Genomic DNA, 24738 nt, shown 5'->3' with positions numbered 1-24738 from the left:
ACTAATAGTGGTTGTCAGATTTGGATACAAGTCGCGAATCCAAGTCGGCGTTTCAACCAATGGAAATGTCCGCAGCAGCAGCTCATTTTTTTTATTCGTCACGTCGGATTTTTTTTCGGGGCTGTGATTGGCCAGAAAAAAATCCGCTGTAACGAAAGGAAAATCTTTCCGGTCGATCAGCAGCAGCAGCTCCAAAGGCCGAACAGGACCGGAATGACCACGTGCAAGCTGAAAATATGCCGCCGCATGGAGAAGGTCACCACTGAAGACTCCTGTGATGTCAGCAGTTGCGAGCAGAGCATTCATAAGATCTGTCTATCCATTCTACTCGTGTCATTCGACGCCGAGGGCTCGTTTGATCGGGTTGTGTGTAGCAAGCGTTGCTGCAACGCGATTCTAAAGTCGGAGAGCAAGGCCTCAGCGCAAGCAGTCGGAAAGAGTCCCCCGACACAACGCCTAAAGCTGCGCGCAGCTCTCGTAGCGCCTCCTGGCGCGCTGTCGGGCGTGGCATCCGAAATGCTGCTGCGCAGAGCAAAAAGGGGGTCAAAGCTCTCTTCTCGCGATTGGTCAATAAACATTTTGACAAAAAAAAATAGTTGCTGCTGCGGACATTGACAACTCCTAATAACGGGATCAATCTGTTCCCCAGATAATCGCCTAATCCAGTAGCTTGAAAACGAGCTGGCTGGAATCGTCGACATCTTATGGTATCTTCGATCTTCGTGTTCTATTATAATAATAAGCGCTTTTTCGATGCAGTTTTGTCGTACAGCAAGGTCAGGTTTCTTATGTCGTCCGGCAAAGAATTCCGCTAATCAGCGTCGAGTATTTTGGGACGGGGTGGACCAAGTCCCCAGGCCTCGAGCTCGACCGACGGTGTTTTTCGCAGACGGACGTAGGGATGATACGCCCACGGACCGTCTCGCCCTCGCAGGGGGAGAGTGAAATTTCGACATTCGGGGAAACCGTGTTTGGGCAGGAACATGAAGACCCGATCCTTGCTGTGCTCCAAGACGACGACCTGGAAAAGAGCGAGGAAGACCTACGCGCGTTCCTCAGCACGTTCAAAGCGAAGGAGCTTCGCTCGACGTGCACTAAGCTGCACCTTGGGGCTCAAAGGCGTGCGTGTCGCCTCCGCTTCTCCATTGTTCCGCGTGCTTGTCCTTTTGTGAAACTTTACGCTGCTCGGCGAATATCAAGATACCGGGCGATGATGTCGCCCACCCCGGTCTAGCTGATCGGAATCGCGCGCGCGCAAGACTCTCGCCCAACGCAGGATCCTGCGGAGGAAGATTAAAAATCCACCCTAATGCATCCCAGTTGTTTTGAGACGGTCCTGTAAACCAGAAGCGTTGACGCAGAGAAAAATGCACACTATGAAAAGGAGCGTTGTTCGTATCATTGCATCAAGGTGAACCACATACCGTAAACCACAGCCGAGTAATTTCCATAATACAGTAGAAAACTACTGATTTGTGCCAGTAGTTACTAAGTTCGTTCATCAAAGCGAATGTACTTAGCCGTGTAAGTTCGTTCGTCAAAGCAAATGTATATAGCCGTCACCCTAGTGCTTCGCCTACTTAGAAGCGTATGCGGTCAGCGCCGCCCGCGCCTTCCTCTCGTTGACTGGTACACCCAGATGAAGTCGACAGCTTCTCGCTCGAAACTCACTCGTAGTTGCCATGCGATGTTTTGCGAAGGCTCCCATGGGAGCTCGTGGTAGCCCGCCCACTGAATCAGATAGCAGACGCTTGTGTTAACCCATCGCTTTGCACAGATTCTGTCGACGTTGAATAGCTCCGCGCCACCACCACGGCGAGCACGGCCGTCGCTAGCGAAGAGTCCACCGCCTTGATGGCGTTGTTCGAGGAGGCCTCCACCAAATTGGCGGCCTTGGTCGGTATTTTCGCGCACGGACAACTCTAGGTTTTACGGAGCTACCAAAACGAGCCGTCTAGACGGCGGTTGAAGTTCCTCGCGTGACGCTGAAGCGGGTTTAACGGAGGTATCGGGCAAACTGACGAATGGTACAGCATGCTCAGTTGGTGAATGGCCACTTACATTGCTAGAACGGTCCGTTATTACTTTGCCGGTGCACCCGTTTTTCTCCATACACGTTGATGAAGAATGGGCATTCCAGCTCGGTGGCGGGGCTGTTGACTTAAAAAAATTTGCATTCAACTCTGCTTTTTGCGTTTTGTATTACCTGGGTTGTTGGATTTGACGCCGGCTTGAAAAAAATCTGAAAACCGCACGGTAGTGCAAACTTGCTTGAAAAACATCTGAAAACCGCACGGTAGTGCAAACTCCTTACGTACGGACCTAGCTGCTTGTCTGACGGAAATTCAGTGTCTGCAATGTTGCCGCGCTGATTGTACACAACACCGTACTTGGAGCCCGAGGTTTCAATTGCAACGTCCCTTCGTAGAAGCCCCCACCCTACAGCAGCGTCGATATCGAATGCATTCAGGACGAAGCGAGCGTTGCCGAACGTTGATTGAGTTTTTGTCCTAGAGTCTACCATTTTGGCAATGAAACAAACCGGTCATAGGTTTTCGTAAGGAAGTGTTGCCTTTTCTATCGGTCTATGCGTATTTTGTAACTACGTTTAAATATAAAGCAAGCGCTTGCAGACGGATTTCTCGTAGCTAAGTACGCATCAGGACATGATCGCACTTTGTGAACTTCTACTGTTTTTGGGGCAGTCATAATCACCTGGAAAAGAAAACAGTAGTTTTCTACTGTATTATGGAAATTCCTCTCATTAGACCATTACAATGAACCCGTGGTTTACGGTATATAGTTTACGGTACGGTATTAGTATTATACATACCGGGTAGTGGTGCAGATCTTACCTCGCAGAGCAACTACATGCACCATAGTTCATTCTTCGATTCGTCGCCACAGTGTTACATACTTCAACTCGCACTTCAACCCAGTATTCCAACACGATGCTTCGCAGTATTCCGCTCCTCTTCGCTGTCTTTCTCGGAACCACCAACGCTGGTCCGTGCGATATCTACAAGGCAGGCAACACGCCTTGTGTTGCTGCACACAGTACGGTCCGAGCACTTCTGGACGAGTTCACAGGCCCCATGTACCAACTCACGCGCGCCTCGGACTCGAAGAGGCTCGACATCAAGCCGTTGAAGGCCGGAGGTATTGCCGACGCAGCTTCGCAAGACAAGTTCTGCGAGGGCACCACGTGCGTCATCTCGATCATCTACGACCAGTCTGGCAAAGAGAACCACCTGACGTCGGCCCCTGCGGGAGGATGGAAGAAGACGCCAGACGACCCGGCCAACGCTAACCGTTTACCGCTTACCATCAACGGCCAAAAGGCTTACGCCGTGTGGATCGATATTGGCAATGGCTACCGTAACGACAAGACCAATGGCATTGCGAAGGGGGATGAAGCGGAAGCCATCTACATGGTGACGAACGGCACGCACTTCAACGACGGGTGCTGCTTTGACTACGGCAACGCCGAGATAGACAACAATGACGACGGTGATGCCACGATGGAGGCGCTGTACTTCGGTAACAGCCGCGGCTGGGGCTATGGCGAAGGCGCTGGTCCGTGGGTGATGACGGACCTCGAGAACGGCCTGTTCGGTTGTGCTTCGAAGGGCCAATGCCCGAACACCCCATCAGTCCAATCCCAGTTCGTGACTGCGATGCTCAAGGGCCGCTCGGGTGGCACTTTTGCGCTGAAGCAAGGCAATGCGCAGTCGGGGAAGCTCCAGACCACGTACGACGGCGCTCGCCCGCGTGGCTACGAGGTGATGAAAAAGCAAGGCGCTATCGTTCTCGGTATCGGTGGTGACAACAGCAACATCGGCATCGGCAGCTTCTACGAGGGCGTCATGGTGAGTGGCAATCCCAGCGACGCTGTTGACGAAAAGGTTCAGGCGAACATTGTGGCTGCTGGGTATGGCAGTGGTTCTTCCACTGAAGTCGTTGATACTCAGAACTCTGGTGCGACATCTGCTGCCTTGGGCACTGTCGGTGCTGAGGCGTCAACGAGCTCGAAAATGTCCGCTGGTTCCAGCGTGTTCGGTTCATCGCAGCAAAAGTGCAAGGGCAAGCCATAGTAGCCCACAGGGCAGCTCTTGTGCGCTTTTGCGTAGGCACCACAGTACATGTACTCCATGTCGTAAACTTGTCGTCGACTGAAAACGTCGCTTTTGAATGAGATGAGTGTGATATCGCTTCAATTCCGTTTGGCGCATCAGATAAGTTGGCGATCGGAGGGGGGGGTACTGAAAGCGTGGTTTTGAAAATGCTAATTACTCAACCTAAAGTCCGTACTTTCTTGTGCTCTATTAGACCAGCTACTCACTTCCTGTCCTCGCTCCTGAAACCTCAATTCCTCAAATGTGGTCCAACACACAAGACAGAAAAAGGACCCCCATGCCCTTTCTATTTAGGTCGAGTCGTCCCAATTGACCATGCGAAGCTAGAAGTGCATTTGGTCCATGCTGCCTCAGAACGTAAGGAAAGACAAAGACATCGCCTGTGGGTGCTGCAGCCACGGCATTCAGTCTCATTTCTCGTTTTCCTAACAACTAGACACAGCACGATGCAGCGGCCCCTTGAAATGCCTCTTACCCAACTCACCCAGGCAACCGACGTGGAGGATCACCAACGCCAACCACGAGCTAGAGGTGCCGGTTTTTCTGACGTGGAGACGAGCAACCTTTTAGAACTTCTTGAGACTCACCTACCGATTTCACGTGATGAATGGGGTTACGTTGCTTCGCTTCATAATGCAGCTACGTTGGTGAAGATCGAACGACTGATTCTTTGAAGCGCAAATTTGCAAAACTACACCGTAAGCGTGCAACTTGAAGTCATCTACCCTACAGTTAGGGTGCAATTCAAAAGTAATTGGCGAAGGAAACAATCCAGAATGTTCGCAACAACCCCACCGTAAGAGTTGCATTCTGGTGGGCACGTCACAACTCATTTCTCCAACAAGAGCAAATCTACCTCAACTTTTCGGACTGCTCTTGTCATGGCGTTACAGGAAGATATCGTGGCGGAAGGTGTTACTTCTTTCGCTCCGCCCCCTACTGCGTCCTACCGCTACGTTATAAAGCTGAAAGAAGACTCGGAAATGAGCATCTGGATCGAAGACCGGATCCCCAAGAAACAATGGTACGAATACAAACGTGCAGGTGGAGTGTTATCCCAAGTCTAATCGTAGAATGCTGTGCAGGTACAAAGGCAACTCAGTCAAAGTCGACTCTGTGTCAGCTACTAACGCGATTCCAGACGCGACAGTCTCTGACTACATTAAGGTGCGATGCTAACTGGCTAGGCGCGTTTTCACTGGGAGTGTGAGCTCTGACAATGATCTGTGTAGTGCTTCCAAGATGCCTTGAATAGTGACCTGAATACTTCCAGTGACACGCATCGAAAGCTGTATGCGCTAGCTAGTGGAGCTCGTCGGCTTGTGTTAACTGTCCCAATTCGGGTTCTTCGTTCGACGTGGCTAGCGACATACACGTTTGAGCTACTTCCGGTTACAGTGGATCGCATCGATATCCTGGAGTCGAAGCTGCGTAGACGGCATCACTTGGGTGTTTGTATATCTTAGAGGATCAGCAGGACGAGTTAAAGAACCTCCGTCGTGATATTTGTGCCGGTCTTCTGACGGGACCAACACCCGCTATGTCCAACTTGAAGCCTTCACTAAGAATGATCATGCGCGACTAATTTGGAAGCAAACCGATGCTGTTGGTTTCGGTGTTGGTGGCTACGATGGTTTAGTCAAGGTTTGCAGCTCAGGCGTTTACATCATGAGCGCGATTATAAGCAGTACCCCGATGTATCATCGCGATAGCGTGCAGTTGCTGGTGAATGGTAATTGCGTCCAACGTGTGCTCTGCAACTGCGGGTTTGATGGCCGCGACGACAAGTCCACGTCGCTGAGCTTCACGGTAGCTCTGAGAGAAGGGGACCAAGTCGCTGTCAGATGCGACAGCGCTCTCATAAACCGGTCGTACCTCTCTTTTGTGCGCGTGGGCAATTAAGCGCTCTGTTGTGACTTGATTCCCACGAAACTAGGATTTCCTTTCGGGTAGCTCGGTGCTGGTAGGATGGCACGATAGCACAGAAAACTGCGTTGAATGCAACGCTTCCATTGCAAGCAAATATATCAATATCATCTCAAATTGCCATGAGTTTCGTGCAAATCAATTCCCTTAAATGTAAACTACTCGCTGATCTGGTCGACAAAGGGCGTCTTCTGGATGTTGAAGCTACGTTATCCAGCTCCAAAATGGCAAGATCTCCTGAATGAAATACCGAATATGAATTGGCGTGAAATGAGCGGTGATTGAACAAATCTCAAAACACCTCAATGTTCAGCGACCAGAAATAAATGTTTCTTTGCTGTCACAGTAAAATGCAATCATCATTGAACAGATCCCTCCTGTATAGCTACTTGCACAATAGACAGGTACGACGACTCCGTGAGATTACTCTCGCGTTGGACAGCGACTTACTTTATCACCTTCACCCATGGCTGTCGTGAAGCTCAGTGACGAGGATTTCTGGTTACCGCCAGTGTGCGAGTAGTTGCAAAACATGCATCGGACGCTCTGCTGGAAGATGGTTGGAGTGCTGTTTATCAGTGCTGATATCGTGTATAGACCCGAGCCACACACCTTGAGCACACAGTCGATACCTTGGACCACAAAGCCATCCGCGTCAGTTTTCTTCCAGCATAGTCTCGACCGGTCCGCTTTTGCCAAGGCTTCAAGTTGGACCTATCTAAGTCTGGGTTCATTGAGTAAATCACGACGCAGCTTCTGTAGCTCGTTCAGCTGATCACGCAGCTTCGACTCCAAAATATCGATCCGTTAAACCGAAACGAAATCAAGATCAAACGCGTACTTTGCCAGCCACGACAAACGAACGACTCGGACGGTTACAGTAAGCTCCAGTCGGAGCGCTCCATCAGCGAGCACTGTCTCCTTCCGGTGTACGTCGCTGGAATCGTTCAGGTCACTATCCAGCGTATCATAGAAGCACTGCAGAGGAAACTGTGTCAGCTCACACACTACCAATGAAGTTTTAGACGCCGGTGAGCGTCGTACCTGCACATAGTCAGCGACGGTCGCTTCGGGGATTGCATTAGCAGCCGATACATAGTCCGTCTTGGCCATGCTAGCCTTGTACCTGCGTGCGGAATGTGCTCTTGATTAGACTTTTAAACTAGAAAGCGTCATGCTTGCTTCTTAGAAACGGAGTCCTCGACCCAAATGCTCAAATTAAAGTTTTTCTCCTTTACAACATAGCGATAAGACGCTGCTGGAAATGGGGCGAACCTTGTAACGCCTTCAAACTTGAGATCCTGTAGATGAGGGTAATAGATGCGTTCCAACACCTGCTACCCTTAGAAAAATGAGTTGTGGAAATAAAGAGATGCTTGTAATCCATCAATCAGAACATTCAGCTACAAGGCACATTCGAGATTTTGGAGGCCAAAGTTCTTGACGATGACCACAGCAGATGATGTTAACCCTTTTGCGGTTCAAGGGTGCATTTTTCGCCTTTTAAGCCTGTTTCCAGAACACGGTGCGAAAACGGCCAGTAAAAGGGCGCTCTACGCGCCCTTTTACTGCTAGAGCACCTAGTTTTGTTACTCCCAATTACAACCAATCGCAGCGATTCAGCTGTAGGATCGGCTGTTATATTTCAAGCTTATCGCCACTAAGTACGTAATTTATCTTGACACGTCGCCGGTATCACTGAATAGTTGCCTATAAAAACGGTTTTCGACTTGCCACGTCATCACGTCGATGATAAAAACCGGAGGGGGGCCTCCTTGGCGCAAGCTGCCACCACTCATTCATGCCATAGAAAACGCAAGATACATGCATATCTGCTAGTCAATACAAACTTCCTGATACACGCAACCTTTCTCACCAATGCGTACAAGCTTTTCGGATTCGGAGGACAAGGCGCTAGTACAGATTGCATTCATGTTCGAGCGTGAAGGGCTTCGTATTACCTGGGAGTATGTTGCTCGCCAGATGAGGACGAATCGCCCTGTTCGTCAGCTCAAGTGTCGCCTGGCCAGCCTCAAGAGGGCGTATGGAAAGAGTCTGAAGGACTTTCCACGGTGTTTTTTTGGGAGACGCCTTTTCCGGGAAGACACTGTAGTCTACGGACCTGGTCTACTACCCGTTCGAGGTCGTCAAGCTCTACGTACCGCAACTCAAGATCACCAAGGATCCGCTGAAGCTGCTACAACCGTCCATACTACTGCTCACCCAGCGCCAATCGAAGCTGCTGCTGCTCCGACCGTCACTGCTGTGGCTCTCCCCGCACGCGTCGCAGTTGCTGCTGCAGGAGGAGCTGCTGTAGCTCCTCGATCGTCTGTCGATGCTTCTGCTGCTGCAGCTCGCCCAGCACGCGTCGCAGTTGTTGCTGCTGCTCCTGCTGCAGCCGTTGAAGCACGTCAGGATGAATCGCCTGTTGATCTTCTGACTCAAACTGAAGCGTCAAGAGCACTTGATTTAATTTTTGGAGACATCAGCGCGGTTGATGTGCGGCAACCAGCTGGCCGTACGCAGGACAATGCTGGCGAAGTCCTACCACCAGGTATATCAGTCCTCATAAGTGCGTTGGGGCGGATTGATGCGAGCGACGTATTTCTCGATGTTGGCGCTGGGATTGGCAACGTGCTCGTGCAAATTGCACTGACAACAGACGTGCGGGCCTACGTGGGTGTCGAGATGCGTGCTGATCTCTGTGCGCTTGCTGAGGCGCGCATCCAACAGCACGTCCGGGAGCTTCCGCTGCTTCGGACAGTATTCGTGAAGGCAACAGATGTAAGAGATGCCGCTATAGCATCGCAATCGCCAACACGCGACGCCACGATTGTGTTTGCCAATATTTTTCTTTTTGAGGAAGATGCAAAGCTGGTTGTGACACGTGAGCTGACCGCTTTACCAAGGGCTCGTATAATTGCCGCGACATCAATGTTTTGTTTCAGGCACCGTTCATCGTGCTCAAAGCCATTCTGTTCTAGCTGGAAGTTTGTACGTGCTGTGCAGTGCGCCGTTAGTTGGAAATCAGCGCTACATCCGGTTTACATTTACTACAAAAACAAAATTAGTTGAGATTCACATCAATGTAGCGTTCACGCATCATCAAAAATCGTTTGACAAATCATTTAGTAGTTGAGCGATTGACGCGCAACAAGCCGCTGTGCACCACCATCTTCAACGACTTTACCATAAAAATGTGCCTGCTAGCCTCCAAGCTCACGTCGAAGGCCAAGAACCACCACATGGACGTCAAGATCGAGCAGGAGGGCGAGGGCCGCAGGTGCTCAGCAATGTCGTGGGCAGCGCCACGACCGTGGCCAGTCGCTGAGCCGCGCGCTGCGACGCCGGCATCACCGAGACCGAGATGCTGGAGCGCCCCCTCGAGCGCCACCTCCACGGCTCCAGCGGCGTGATCGGCGACGGACTACCAGAACCTCGAGAAGGTTGAGGCTGCCGAGAAGCGCACCAACTGCATGCAGTACTACTTTAGCAGCGGCATTCTGGACCCGGTCACCGTGCCCTACCACGTGCACATGTACTTCCTGCAGGATCCCGACTACGTCGTCCCGACGGCCAGCGAGAACGAGACCGACAACAACACGTTCGCCGACAAGGTCTTCCTCGAGCGCGGGCGGCCGCCTTAAAGAGATCTACCAGGAGTGCATCATCAAGTCCATGAGTCAGGTGGCGCCCACGTTCCACACCGAGGTCTGAACCGAGTCAGACGGCTCCTAGATGGCCCGTGTAGCCATGGCCTACCGCAGCAGCTCGACACACTCGCACTTCTCCAGTATCGCCGGCGCGTGCCACCAGCACGGGCTTTTCTCGCAAGCACAAGTACGACGAGTTCGTCCCCAACGTCATCTACGGCTTCTACTTGCAGAAGCCGGACACCCCCGATGCAGGGCACTGGTAGCTTCGGGGACTGCCTCGCCGCCGTCATGAACGATGCGTCCATGCACGCCATGCTGCCTTGCACGTCGCTGACGCCCATGCTCACCGGCGGCCTGCTGACCCCGCAGCAGATCGCGTACGCCTACGCCGCCTGGAAGTTTACCTTCCACTTCATCCACCACCTGCCGGAGTCCTTCGCCGTCGTAAGCAAGTCGCTGCGTGACCGGGACCCGTCGTCCTTCGCGCGTCTGGAGCATCTCTGCCCCACCAGCAGCTCTTGGACCATATTCTGAGCTCGACTGACATCGTTCAATATCCACAAGTCCGACTACAACACGAGCAATACCATGGCAACACTGCGAAAGTTCATCATGGCTGGGCGACATCTCTACTTCGTCATAAACGTTCCCCTACAGCGTAATTTGTCGAGCTACGGCTGGCCTAGCAGGAGCACTGCTGGCAACAGCTTTTTTTTTCTTAGGTCGCAGCTTTGCTATATCCGACTGGCGTTTAACGTTACCCTTCTCTGTAAAAAGTCCCTGGGGCAAGTAAAACTGATGAAATTTTTCCCAGCATGTGAGAGTCGTATACGGGCACGTCCAAGGCTTGGCGTTTTCTACATGCACAACGCTGCACAGGCACACCGCATGCGTTGAACAGTAATTTGTCACTTCCGTGGGGTACCGACCCTCCCACCTGCACACGATGCAGCGTCGTCGCTTTCGGTTCTTATCGGCAAAAAGCTGCTTTGAAGCCGTCATAAAGCATGCATTTGACCGCCGTTCTTCACTGAAGTTCGATTGCTGGCTTGACGGTGTATGATGTGGTGTTACGCTTTGCTCTCGCCCTTCAGCAGCACCGCTATACAACAGGCGGTCATTGCTGGGAGCGTCGGCCCATTTCCCACTGATGAGCTCTCCAATCAACTCCATCATAAACACTCGGTGGGGGTCTCGAACTGTTGGCTGAGTTCGTGCTAATCGCCGAGTCAAGTAAGCATTAGATCTGGCAACATCGATTAGTGCCAATGCGAGTTTCTTGTGCCAACGTTTAAATGAGTGTCCATCTGCTATCGAAAACCTCCCACGGATCTGGTCTAGTCGGTCCACTCCTTGCATGTTCTTATTGTATTGTGCAACACACACGGGCGCTGAGAATGCTCGGGATTCCTTTCCAATTAATCGCGTGACAGTAGTAGTTTTTGACGCATCAGCATTTGACACCATATTCACGATATTGCCATCGCACCACGAAGCAGCCAGCATGCTGTGGTCTCGGGAGACTGCCTGGAGGTGGTCCCCGCGTACACAACCATCGTTTTTGTCCAGCATCGTGTGCGTAGGAAAATGCTTACTGTTGCCCCGGATTGTACCTCGCCCGTAGAGGCCCTTCAGACGAAGTTCTTGTAGTAGTTGAACACTGGTGTAATAGTTGTCCATGTTCAGCACTCGGTTAGACCCAAACAATGGTCTCGCCACTTCTAATACATGCTTTCGAATCTTAGACACCTTGTCCAGTTCCTCGCGTAGCTGTTGCGCCTCTGCTTGCCCCACAACGCCTTGCACCCGATCAGCAATGTCGCTCTGATTGCAGTGAAGCTGATAGTTTAAAGCTATCCACGATGTTGAGCAGCAAAGCATGTAGAGGCGAAAATGATACTTGCCTGTGGGTTTCATAGGATTGTACACGATTAGATGGCGCCCTTGACGCGCCCGACACGCGACGCTTGCCTCATCAACGGCGACATCTCGCCCCACGTTGATGTACTGTGCGCCAGTAATTTTCAACAAATTCAAAAGCGGGCGAATTCTCGCCGCTGCGTCCTGCTGCAGTGTCGTTGGAACAGCGTTAAAGCTCAAACATCGTCGAAAAAGCTTGAAGCGGCTCAATGCCATCACCCCATCCAGCGAAGTCGTGGCCCCCCCAAAGATCAGGTCCTCTGGTTGTTGACCCCAGTAGTTAGCATACTCGCCTTTATCATTGACAGCCATGTAGAACATTATTCCCAAGAACACCATCAGTTCTGACATCGCGAACGGGGTGGAGAGCTTCACGTCGTTCACAACAGCATATTTGTTGGTTTCAAAGAGAACTTGCCGCCAAAAATAGAGAGGGAGATAGGCAAGAAAACTTGAGCTTGCCGAGTGCTCAAATATGTGCTTGAACTGGGGGCGGAGGTAAGTGGTAGTTGATCCATCTGCATGCTCGTACAAGTAAGAAGGAGCCTCAACTTGAGCAGAAGGATCGAAGCGCATGTTAGCTATTGCTTCAACTTCTTCAAGGCTGGTAGGCAGCACCTCTGTTGGATCAAAAGCTTCAAAACTCTCCGCGGTTTCAAGATCAAACAGGTCATCTGAGACTTGGATGGTCTCCGAGGAGTCAGGCTGAACAAGCAACTGCCAGTCCGGGGTCTTCGTCTGGGTGACAGCGTCATAGTTCAGAACACCACGCTGGATGACACCAATTCCAACGTGCTCCACTGCTTTCTGGAACTGGCTGTCCAGCCACCGAATCTGAAATAGTGAGCAAAATTTTCCTTTTCGCATTTGCCGACACACTTTACCGATAATATACGCCGTACCGGCTGGTCTGTACGCCTTCGTTTTCATCCATGACTCTCGTTCGGGGCAAAGGCTACCAGCTTGTTCACGTAGACGTCTTGTAGCATGGCTGTAGAAGTACGCGTGGGTGTGGTCTCAGCCGCCGTCAGCGCTTGAGCAGGCGGTTCCATAGAGGTTTCATCAGCATCACTTTCCGACGAGAAATCTTGGTATTCACTCCCCGACGACAGTCTTTCATCACTTTCTTCTGTTGCTGAGTCCAAACGGTAGGTCACATCAACACTTGTAGTACTCATGTCGACCACTGGAGTCACCAGATCGCCTCCCGCACATTCACCTCGGTCTCTGAGGCGACTACGACCACGGAAACCACCGCGTGTTGTCAGGGCGCCATCACGTACTGCACTAAGAACTTCATATTCGGTGTCACCACGCCCGACGACGGCGGCACGACCCCCAGCACGTCCGCCACGGCGACCTCCCCGACTACCACGTCCGCCACAGCGACCTCCCCGACTACCACGTCCGCCACAGCGACCTCCCCGACTACCGCGTCCACCCTCACGAACCGACACGCTGCCTTCGCTTCCTCCACTGATTACCGCGCCATCTCTGTCAACACCACCGCAAGTGCCTTTACTGGCCAAGCGACCACCACGAGAACCACGACCCCCACGAGAACCACGGTCATCACGAGAACCACGACCACCACGCCGGCCTCCTCCACGCCGGCCTCCTCCACGTGCGCCACGACCACCACCGCGAACACCACTCGCCGCTCGACCTGCAGCACCAACACCACCTCTTAGTCAGCCACGAAGCCACCTCCGCCTCTCATGGCGACCGCCCACCCGTCAAGTCGACCGCGGCACTGGCGTCGAGGCTGCCGACCACCTGCCTGACACCGTCTGCATGTCCTCCTCCGCTCGTCGCAGCACTGGCGCTGCGTGCGCCGCCGTCTTCTCCACGACCTGCAGCACCAACACCACCTCTTAGTCAGCCACACAGCCACCTCCGCCTCTCATGGCGACCACCCACCCGTCAATTCGACCACGGCGCTGGCGTCGAGGCTGCCGACCACCTGATTGACACCGTCTGCACGTCCTCCTCCGCTCGTCACAGCACTGGCACTGCGTGCGCCGCCGTCTTCTCCACGACCTGCAGCACCAACACCACCTCTTAGTCAGCCACACAGCCACCTCCGCCTCTCATGGCGACCACTCACCCGTCAGGTCGACCGCAGCGTCGTTAGTCGGGACCTTAGAAGAATGAACAAATCGAAGCACGGCTTGTTCGCCCAGAAAATAGTCGACGCCTTCGATGCCACTTCTTTGATTCCCGCCAGGGCGTATGTACCGATAGCGAGAATCTAAGCTTCGTAGAGGCGGAGGCTTTGCCGTCCATCCCTGTTTCCTCAGTTTTTGCCACTCGAACTTGAAGACGGCTGCCCCACCCAAATTACTGCTCTCCGGACCAGCAGCAACTGGCTCACCCTCGGACGACCGCGTTAGCCACCGCCGCTTCCTCTGGCTTGCCTGTCCCGCCTCGTCGTGCCTTTTGCGAGCGGCCTCTTCGGCCATTTCCCCTTCCGAATGGAGGGCTATCAAACAGCGGTTACATTGTATGCATTTGTAAGGGTAGTTTACATATACTATAGTGCATATAGCTAATCACGTGAAATCTTGTATCAGTTTTGAAAGCCAGAGAAGCGCGCCAAAGTTGAGACCCAAAATTGATCTGAATTTTTGTAAAGGCATACTGATCCGATGTGCAATGCATACTTGGGGCAGATGGGATACAACATTACTATCACCATACAAATCACAAGTAGAATGCATACCTCAGCTGGTGTAACACAGCAACTAATTATTTGATGCCCGAAAGAAGGGCCTTTTTGCTCTCACGGCCCGTCAGCGTGGAAAAAAATCGCACATCAACTAGCCGCTGCCCACTGCGGCATAACAGTGTTAGCACGACAACTAGCCAAAGTACGGGCACCACGACAACCCCGCTCCAACAGCACTGCGACTGCCAAAGCGCTGCGGGTTGATGACGCGCTGTCGCGCTGATCTGCATAGTGTCATAAAAGAGGAGTTCCTGTTATTTATTACCGCGTAATTTACGGAGTCGGTTCAATGTACCGCTTTGTTTTAGCCAATTAGCTGCACTTTCGTGCTGGCTGCTCTCAGCAACGTAATATTAGCCAATCACTGACGTTTCTAAAAGGGCGGTTTCTTCGCCCTTTTAGGGCCATTTGTCATCACTGAACCTGCATCCAGTGAGATGGTGACATCTGTCCTGTCTATATACCCACCTAAAAGGGCGGAAACCTCGCCCTTTTAGCTCCAAATGATCTAACTTTGTATACTATAATTTATCCCTGCGAATCGCGAAAGGGTTAAGCTAGATGGAATTACTACGTTCAACACATTCGTGCTCACCTCATTTCGTTATGTTATTGAGTTGAAGAATGAGAAATTGAGTATATGGATGGAAGATCGCTCCAGCAAAAAGCAGTGGTAAGAATACTCTCGTGGACTCCCGGACATTTGCTGTTGGTCATATTTTTTATTACATGTTCAACGCAGGTACACAGGCGAGATGGAAAAAGCTACCTATATCACTGAAACCAACTCAATTACGGACGCATCGATCACTGACTACGTTATAGTAAGTGCAACTTATGCAAAACCCGCCACCAACGACGTATTCAACTCCAACGCTTTACCGTGTTTCCGTAGCTATTCGATGATGCCCTGGATTTATATTTGAATACATCGGACCAGGTAGGTGCAGCGGTAGATGACACCATTACAAAGTGACACGCCCGTGGCTTGCAGAGGGGCTTGCTTATCTGGTCCGCGAGGCCTTGCTTGAGAGGGGCTTGCTTATCTGGTCCGCGAGGCCTTGCTTGAGAGGGACTTGCGGGGAAAGAGGTAAAAGTGAGAATGAATTAGCTTATCCTCGTGCTGCTAGAACCAGCTTCATCTAGTCATTCTAGTCATTACCTAGCATCATTCGTGGGGTTCCCTCACGTAGTCCGTGGGTTGTCATTCCTCAGTAGATGGCTTAGTGGATGGCCAGTGTATGGCAACCATCCACTCTTAGTCGTGCCATACTCCCCCCATGAACTGCTGTAGCTACCACGGGAAAATTCGGAGGATGCTGACTTGCTGCTGCGTGGAGCCCTTGTCCACGGTGACGGTCCCGTTCTCATGAAAATGGCGGATTGGATAGGGGCCGTCGGCGACGCGTTTCGTCTTCGACCGGAACTGTTTTGGCACTCGGATCATGACTTGATCACCCGGATTGTAGAAGTGGGCGAGGCGCTTGTCGTTCTCGCGGTCGTTGTCTGCCAGAATGGCGTCGAAGCAGCGTTTAGACATGTAACTCCAGTTGGCTTCGTACCACTTGCGTGAGATCATGTCTTGCCCGAAAATTAGTTGTCCAGGTGACATGTTCAGGATGCTATGGTAGCTCGCCTTGATTGCAAAAGCGGCGTAGTGGAGGACCATCTTCCAGTATGCACCTTCGTGGCAACGAATCACGTTCAGGATTTCGAGATGCACCCGCTCGCATATCGCGTTGGCTTGTGGGTTTTTGGTTGTGATCGGCTTCGCTTTGATTTCGTAGCTTCGGAGCAATTCTTGAAATTCTTCACCCGTGAACTCAGGCCCTTTATCGTGAACAACTTGAAGGGGCCGTGGGTAGCGGCAAAGCTACTCACTATTGAAGCTTTCGGCTGATGTGAGGGACTCCTTGTCCGGTTGAACGCCCACTTCGAGCCATCGAGTATCTTGGTCGATAATGGTGATCCCATAGAAGTTGCCTTCGTAGGGACCGATGAGGTCGATGTGCACGATGTCGAAGGGGTTGACGGTTTTCATGGTGCGGGGTGGTAACAAACAGTAGCCCTGTTTTCCGCCGTGCACTTCGGCGCGCTTGCACGTGATGCACTTCTTGATGTACTTGGTCATCGTGGCCTCCATGCTGGGTCAGTAGAGTGTGTGCCGCATGATTTTAAACTGTCGCTCGCTTGCAGGGTGCCCGAGGTTCTGGTGGTACCATCCAATCATGTCGTCGCGCAGCGTGTCCGGGACGATTACTCGCTTTTGGTATGCAACGAGTGTGCAGCCCAAGAGGGACATGAGTTGGTAGTCCGGGTTGTTAGAGCCCGCGAGACACGCGGACTTGATCTTCTGGATCATTTCGGTGGCTTCTTGTTGCTGGCGGATGACCGGGCCGTGCATTACGCACTCGTACTGCGTGCTTGTTGCACTAATTTCGTCTTGTATTGGAGGGTTCTCAGTCGTATCGAACCGCATGCGAGAGAACGCGTCAGCTCCAACGTTCTTCTCGCCCTTGATGTAGCGCATCGTCAGGCGGTACTCCGAGAGCAAAAGTTTCCACCACTTGACTCGTAGGCTCGTTTCGGTCGGGTAGATCAGATTTTTGTGGTCGGTGTGCACCACTACATGAAAACCGAGGAGCATAGTGCGATACTCCCGAAGGAGTTCGACAATCGAAAGAAGTTCCAGCTCCATGGTCGTGTAATTTAGTTGATGCTTGTTCAGGCTGCGGGAGTAGCATGCCAAAATCTTGGCTCCTTGCATAATGAGTCCACCGAGTTGGGTTCCGCTGGCATCAGCGTACAGGTCGAACGGTTTCTTGAAATCGGGGAAAGATAACAGCACAGCTTCCGCAAAGGCCCGCTGGATGGCCCGGAAAGCTTCCGTATCACTAGGTAGCCATGTGAAGGGCACTTTGGTGCTGGTGAAGCGATGCAGCGGCTTGCAAAGCGTGGTCGTGTTCGGCACCATATCACGGTAGTAGTTGGTCATGCCGAGGAAGCGTCTGAGCTCCTTGCGGTTGCAGGGAACGGCGATTTTCTGGATTGCCTGAATCTTTTGGCTTGGGGTCGGATGCCTTCGGCTGAGAGCGTGTAGCCTAGATATTCAACTTCCTTGCGGAGAACGTGGCACTTCTTGCCGTTCAACGAGACTCCATACTTCTTCAGGCGCTCGAAGACGATGCGCAGGTGCTCGAGGTGCACGTCCTCGTTCTGCGAGAACACGAGGATGTCGTCCAGGTGCACCACCACAATGTCCAGGTCGCCAAGGATTCGCTCCACGGTGGCTTGGCAACCGTCGGGGACCGTGCAAATGCCCATCAACAGCCTTTTGTACCTAAATTTTCCAAATGGTAGGCAGAATGCGGTGAGGTAGCGAGAATGCTTTGCGAGTCGTCGAGCATAATACCCAAGGTTGACGTCGAACGTCGACAGGCACTTCGCCGAGGCAAGACGCATCAGGATCTCCCTGATTCTGGGCACGTAGTACGGGCTCCGCCGCAGATACTTGTTCAGCCATCGAATGTCGACGAGTAGGCGCAAACTACCGTCTGGCTTGACCACGAAAAACACCGGGGATGCCATCTCCGAGTCGTAAATTTGCTCCAGTACGTCGTCGTTAATGGGCTGTTGAATCTTGTCCTTGGCGTTTTGTTCTTGACTGCGTGCAATTGGGTATGGTTTTGCATGATCAGGCTTAAAGTCTGGGCCGAGCGCTAGCTCGTAGTCTTCAAATTGCATGCGCCCCAAGTGACCGTCGTACAGTGTCTGGTACGCGGCGAGTAATACCAAGCAGTTGGCGGCCAACTTTCCTTGCAGGTGCTCGGGAAGGAGCTCTTCGGGCTCGACGGCGTTGTCGCCGCTTCTTTCGCCTCTTCGGGGAACTCAAGGTCGTCTTGCTTGTCGGTGTCTGGCTTGGTCGTGCTGCGCCCCGTGTTGAGGCTGAGGAAACAGTCCTCCCATTGCACGACACGGTCTTTGAAGTTCAGGATTAGCCCTAGCTCGTTCATAATGTCACGGCTGATGATCATTGCGTCACTGCTGTCTTCGATAACTTCTAATCGATGTGTGATGATCGTATCTGCCTTGAGCTGTGGGAATTAGAACTGTGCGACTGTAGTTCCGTTACTGTTGACTTTGCCGCTCATTGTGTCGAACACAGTTGGGGATGCTGGGATAAGCTTTTGTCCCAACTGGACATTGGCATCGAGGGCTGTTTTGTTAATGACGCTCTTCGAGGCGCCACTGTCGAGGAGGGCTTGGAACGACTCTCTGCCTCGGCGTGGCTTCACCGCGATGCAGAGCGGTGCCCCTTGCGAATTCTTCACCTCCTTGTCGACCAGACCCACGAACTTCATCTCGTCGTCGCCGGACTCCTCTGAGTCTAACTCGGCGTCCAAGTTCTTGTAGATGCGCGGGTACTGTTTGGTGTTGTTGTGCTTTGGCGGGTGCGGGGCTTCCGTGCGCTTGTGCTCGTCCGCTTCCTTCTTCTTGACGGTGTAACACTCGCTAGTGTTGTGCGAGGATGTTTTGTGGAAGGAGCACCACTTCTCCTCCTTCCTGCTGCTGCCTGCTTGCCCTGGCTTCTTTTTATCGCTCTTGTACCGGTTCTTCAGCGGTACCTCACGGCATTGGTGCTTGTCCGCTTTCTTCTTCTTGCGGTAATCCTTGCGTGGATCCATGAAGCCCTTGCTCTTGTCGCGGATTGCCAGTTGTCGCTCCGCTTTCTCGACGCGCGTGAAGTAAAGGACTAGATCGTTTAGTCGATCGTATTCAGCGCCAGATGCAGCTAATTTCTCTTGCCAGGCGCGCGGCATACCGCGCTTGAAGTACCTGCACTGCTGCACCTCGGGTATCACCTCCGCGTCTTGGGGTAATTCTGCAAACATGCGGACGTTCTCTCTCATGCGCTGGGAGAACTTGTGCACCGACTCGTCGCGGCGCTTCGCCATTGTCCATAGCTCGTTGTCGAGGTCCTCGCTGAAGTCGTGCGGGACCGACAGGAATCCCACGTCCGTGAATAACTCCTCGAACGTCTTGTTCCCTGCGACCGCATCCTGCGCGGCGCTTTCGACGTCTGCCTCGAGGTCACCTATGAGCGCAACCAGGCTGTGTGCCTTCTGCTCGTCTGTCCATTGTTTCTTGCGAGCGAGGCTCCGGAACTGGCCACTCCATTTCAGCCAGTCGCGTGCGCTGCCACCGCCAAACTTCTTGATCTTGATCTGCGCTGTTTCCGCTGGGGTTTCGGCGGTTCCTGGTGTGATCACTAGCGTGTAGGTCACGTATTCGTCCTTCTTGCGACGATCCATGCTTGATGGTGCTTTGCTTTCTTGTTTGATTCCCTTTTTCCGATTCAGATATCAGATTTGATATATCAAAATGACAGGCCCGTGGCTTGCAGAGTGGCTTATCTGGTCCGCGAGGCCTTGCTTGAGAGGGACTTGCGGGGAAAGAGGTAAAAGTGAGAATGAATTAGCTGATCCTCGTGCTGCTAGAACCAGCTTCATCTAGTCATTCTAGTCATTACCTAGCATCATTCGTCGGGTTCCCTCACGTAGTCCGTGGGTTGCCATTACTCAGTAGATGTCTTCGTGGATGGCCAGTGGATGGCAACCATCCACTCTTAGTCGTGTCATAGGTGGGGCAATTCGATTGGGGTTCGCTTTGACGGTCCGTATACTTCGATCGGTGTGGCTCGCAGAATACCAGTTTGACCTCGATCCGGTGTCGGTGGAGCGGATCGACGTTTTGGAATCAAAACTACGTGACCAAGAGGAGAAGCTACAAATACTTCAAGCGGATCGAGTGGTAGGTCCAAGCGCTGCGTTCGTCCAACTCGTCGCCACAATAAAAGATGACAGGTCAAGGATTCGTTGGAATAAGCTCGAGTCCGATGCTTTTAGTGTGAACACCGAAGACGGAGTCATCAAGATATTGCAACCAGACATCTACAGCGTTGGAGCGATCGTGACTTCTGCGCCGGAATTTAGTTGCAGAGTGCAGCTGGTGAAGAATGGAACCAGCCTACCAGTGACGTACTCAGGGTTTTCGAAAGGGTACGCCTGCTCTACTCCTCTCAACGCTGTCACGCGCCTGGAGGTAAACGACGAGTTGATAGTTACTTGCAGCTGCAAGCCTTCGCGCATGTCGTATCTGTCTGTCGTTCGTCTCAGTAATTGAGATAGTTTTAGTGGACCATGCTCCCGATCGAAAGAAAAAATCATCTAGTACACCAACCCGAGCAATAAACAATTCACAACTACGTATATATGGTTTTCCAATCGTTGGAGAACTGTAGAGTCACAGAAGTTACGGCGATATCGAGAAAGATCCTTCCGGTCTGTCTCAGACAACGTTTTCTTCACTTGCGAATTTGCGGCGTCTCAGGAAAGATGGCAGCGGAAACGATCGAAGTGCAGGGCACCCTATACAGACTCCTTGCCGATGTTGGCGACGAGGTGGAGCTGCTGTTATGGAAAGACGATTCGATCGTCTTCCCATAATCTTCCTACCGCTACAAACTTCAGCTACAAGATGGAAAACTGTGCATCTGGGTGGAGAATCTTGGATGCAAGTGTCATTCATTAACAGCCGAACAGTGGTGTTACCGCCTGAAATGCCAGTGACGCTAACACAGGCCTCCACGCGAAACTTTCATTTTTCCGTCACTTCCAGCCGTAATGCCATCATAGTCGACCTGGTTCCAAATCAAACGCACCCGCTGGTTCTTCGACGTTGCGCGAAGCTCGCGCAACTTTGCCTCGTTGAACGCAGATCACGGAACGTAACAACAAAACTTATGCGAGGTGCTCCACCTTGCAGATAAACCACCTCTCGGAGTGAATCTTCGGACCTGCTGAGGTCAGTCCAACGCATTTTGGAAGCGGATGCAGGTGGTCATCCATCAACAATTAGCACGACACGATCTAAACACGCCCAAAACAAATTACAATCCTTGAGATAGTCGATTGCCTCCGCGTCGGTGATTGTGTTTCCAGACGTAGCCTAGTTGGCTTTGGCCTGTACCTGAAAAAGGTATTTGTAGTCATGTAGCCTTAACCAGCTTCTTTCTTGATGTGTACCATTGTTTCTTGCTGATGCGGTCTTCCAACCAAATACTCGTCTTTTCGTCGTTGAGCCGTATAATATAGCGGCATGACGGTGCAGGTGGTGGAGCGAACGCAGTTATTCCTCCACTTCTACATCTCGAAGAAGCCATGATTTCAATCCCTTATGGTTAATGACGCCCCCAACGGGAAAAGGAGTGGAGTCGAACCTAACGGGTACGTTGAAGTTCGGAAGTGTTGCAGCATTTTCCGTGAAATAGTTCATAGGAAACAATTTAATGACTGCACTACCTATTTCTCTTTTTCCTTTTTGCAAGTCTTCCAACGCAGGCTCGTACCATAGTATTAGAAGATCCGCAGGCGAAAATGCAGCTGTGCTCGACTTCGGTCGATCAACGGAAATGAATTCGACTTCAATGAAGGCTGCCGAATGGATCTATCCTCGTCGCAAGACACCTTCGCAGCTAAGCCGCAGTTTTTGAGACTGCATTGGTTATTTTTCAATTGAAGTGACAGCTGCGCACCAGCTCTCTTCATCGCCTTGCCGTTGTTGACCCTCATGGCCCTGCAACAAGATATCATGGTGGAAGGTGTGACAGCATTCGCTCCACCACCCGCGACATCCTATCGCTACGTTATTGAGCTGAAAAGCTCAAAGCTGAGCATTTGGATTGAGGACCGCACCTCCAAGAAGCAATGGTGCTAAGAGTAGTTCGGTGTGTCGTCTTCAAGAGTCTAATATATGCTATGTTTTGCAGGTACAAGGGTGACATGGCCAAGACCGACTACGTGTCGGCTGCTAACGCGATTCCTGACGCGACAGTCACTGACTACCTAAAGGTGCGGTGATGTTGTGTATATCACTGAAAGTACGTGATCTCACACTGATGTTGTACAGTGCTTCCAAGATACTTTGGACAGCGACTTGAACGAGTCCAGTGATGTGCAACGAAAGTTGTCCGCGCAGACCGTCGGGGCGCTCCGACTGGAGCTGGTTGTCACGATTCGAGTCCTTCGAGCGACGTGGCTAGCGAAGTACACATTTGATCTCGACCCCGTTTCGGTTGAGCGTATTGATATATTGGAGTCGAAGCTACGTGACCAGCAGGACGAGCTTGAGAAACTTCGTGGTGAGATAAGAGGTGGGTTTTCAACTCTTTTTGTCCACTCGAAGGCCTCCCAAAAGACTGAAAATTCGACCTTGAAATGGGAGAAAATCACGAGTACGGCCATTGTGGCGACCGGCTTGGATGGTGTGGTTAAGGTTCAACGAGGAGGGACTTACATCATTTTCGTGAATGTGTCGTCGAAACCTGGTATCAACACACCTGTGCACTTGCTGAAGAACAAATCCTGTGTTCAAGTCGCATACCCTGGGTATGCCAGCGGCTACATTAACTCAGTATCCCTGAATGCGGTCGAGCAGTTGGAGAAGAACGACGAGTTGACTGTGACGTGCCCGAGTACTATGGCCGACACCTCTTACCTATCTATTGCACGAATGGGGGACTGAATGAGGCGTCAGTTTTATGAATTCGGTTTGCAAACTTCGAGGTACATGGTGAAGTCCTGTATCTAATGCACAAGAACCGTTGTCACCGCAACCGTGGTCGTGAAAACAGTCGAAGATAATCTTGGGTTTGGTTCGTTCCTCGGCATAAGTAGCGTTAAATAATCGACAGTTTGATGCTGGTCATCTTGTGTTATGTTACTTTGGTTCCTACTGTTGAACGCTTGCAGCTTTGAGGCAAGCAGGGAAACAGCGTTTTATGTCGTTGTTGGTAGTAAGATCTATCCAGCCTGTTAACCGGGAAATAAAAACGAGGAAAACCGACCAAGCCATTTAGATTGGAGGGGGTGACTGCATTTGAGTCACCCCCAACGACAGCGTTTCGCTACATCATCAAACTCAAGAACAAGATGAGCTTACAAGAAGCAGTGGTACGACAATATGCAATAGCGATGGGTGGTTGACTCTTAACTTCTCACTTGGGCTGCAGGTACAGAGACGACACGGTCTTTGCTGACTACGTGACGCATACACGTAGCTTCCGAAAGCGACAACGTAAAGGTATGCTAGCTATTCCCAGGTAGATCACTCGAAGAAGAATTGACTGTCTGTCTGTAGTATTTCCAAGGACTACAACTTGTTACTGACAATGTTGCTTGTAGTCATTTAGCGTCGTTAGCTTTCGCATAACATTGGTGGCTCAAGTTATATGTATTAAGGCCAGGCAGATGACATCCGCCCGGCTAAAACAGACGAACTACAAATAAATCAATATCATTCTCAGTTGGTAAAATCCTACGATTCCATGGTCCCTAACCGAGGTTACGTTGTTCGGTCATATATGATCTCCCGTACACTGTCTTCAAGCACGTGTTCTCTTCGGCGAGAGCCAAGGTCGTGACAGCCGACCACTTCAACGCGAGCAGGGCGGCAGCGCATGTACGGTATCCTAGTCGATAAATACTGTTGACCCTGTGCACCGCAGTGCATGTGCAGTCGCATAATTAAAGCGAAGTTTCTATGATCGAATCTGGTTGTTTGTCTTTCTTTCATTTAGTAGCGTGGTGGCACTCTTCTCACTCGTACGAGGTCCTGTTCATTGTGGTCTGGCATAGGCACTGTGGTCCGGGCGCAATGTGAGGCAAACTTACCCACTTTGCGCTTACTGAGCAAGGTAGGCGGCTCTTTTGGGGTCAGCCGTGACGTTCACGACCACAACCACCAGCTTCGGGAAGGCCTCCAAGGTAAACGTCGGGCTCGCCCATTCACACCAACACAAGGGGCACTGGCAGAAACAGAGAGGCTGTGTAGGTTAGAAGCAGAACGTACTTCATGATAAAATTCAAAGCTTTTCTGTGCTTTAGCACGGCTTAGTTTACGTAGCTAGGTAGAAGTGTGTACTATTTTGCCTAGACGAAGTAGCGTAGGGCGGCTGTGGAAACTTCTAGAAGCTTCCATCCGTCTAAACTGCGGGGGCGGCACTCCTCGTTTCGCACGCCCTCCCTCAAGACGAGCTTCCTTCCTGTTAAAAGCACAGTCATGCCAGCGGAATTTCATGCCTCCCTTACGACCATTCCACGGGAGTAGAGTTTCAACCACCGCTAGGTCAGCCCCATACTTGCATGCAGAAAGCAGAGCGTGCATCCGGTGGCAGTCGTGGGAGCCGACGAAGGCTCCTTCTTTCATGCACAGCTCGATCATCCGCAGTGCTTGATTCCACCTCCAGTAGGTCAAACACGCCCTCGATATCCCCACTCCGGATTCGCTCGTGAAAAGCTAAAGATAAACCTGC

General features: G+C 51.7%; 2 protein-coding genes across 2 annotated transcripts; both read left to right on the top strand.

The window, feature by feature from the left end:
* Positions 1-3095: 3095 nt before the first annotated feature.
* Positions 3096-4094, top strand: IUM83_14801 (Alpha-L-arabinofuranosidase B; the record flags this gene model as incomplete). The annotated part of the gene is made up of 1 exon (XM_067939573.1): positions 3096-4094. The coding sequence occupies one exon, from the start codon at positions 3096-3098 to the stop codon at positions 4092-4094; it is 999 nt and encodes a 332-aa protein (XP_067787918.1).
* Positions 4095-5017: 923 nt separating this feature from the next.
* IUM83_14800 (tumor necrosis factor-like domain) lies at positions 5018-22949 on the top strand (the record flags this gene model as incomplete). The annotated part of the gene is made up of 5 exons (XM_067939572.1): positions 5018-5160; positions 5222-5303; positions 5369-5427; positions 22195-22276; positions 22335-22949. The coding sequence occupies 5 exons, from the start codon at positions 5018-5020 to the stop codon at positions 22947-22949; spliced, it is 981 nt and encodes a 326-aa protein (XP_067787888.1).
* Positions 22950-24738: the final 1789 nt, after the last annotated feature.

Source organism: Phytophthora cinnamomi (genome assembly GCF_018691715.1).
Source record: "Phytophthora cinnamomi strain GKB4 chromosome Unknown Contig56, whole genome shotgun sequence".
NCBI lineage: Eukaryota > Oomycota > Peronosporomycetes > Peronosporales > Peronosporaceae > Phytophthora > Phytophthora cinnamomi.
Note: the sequence above shows the minus strand (reverse complement) of the source record. Positions and strands in the feature narration are given on the sequence as shown.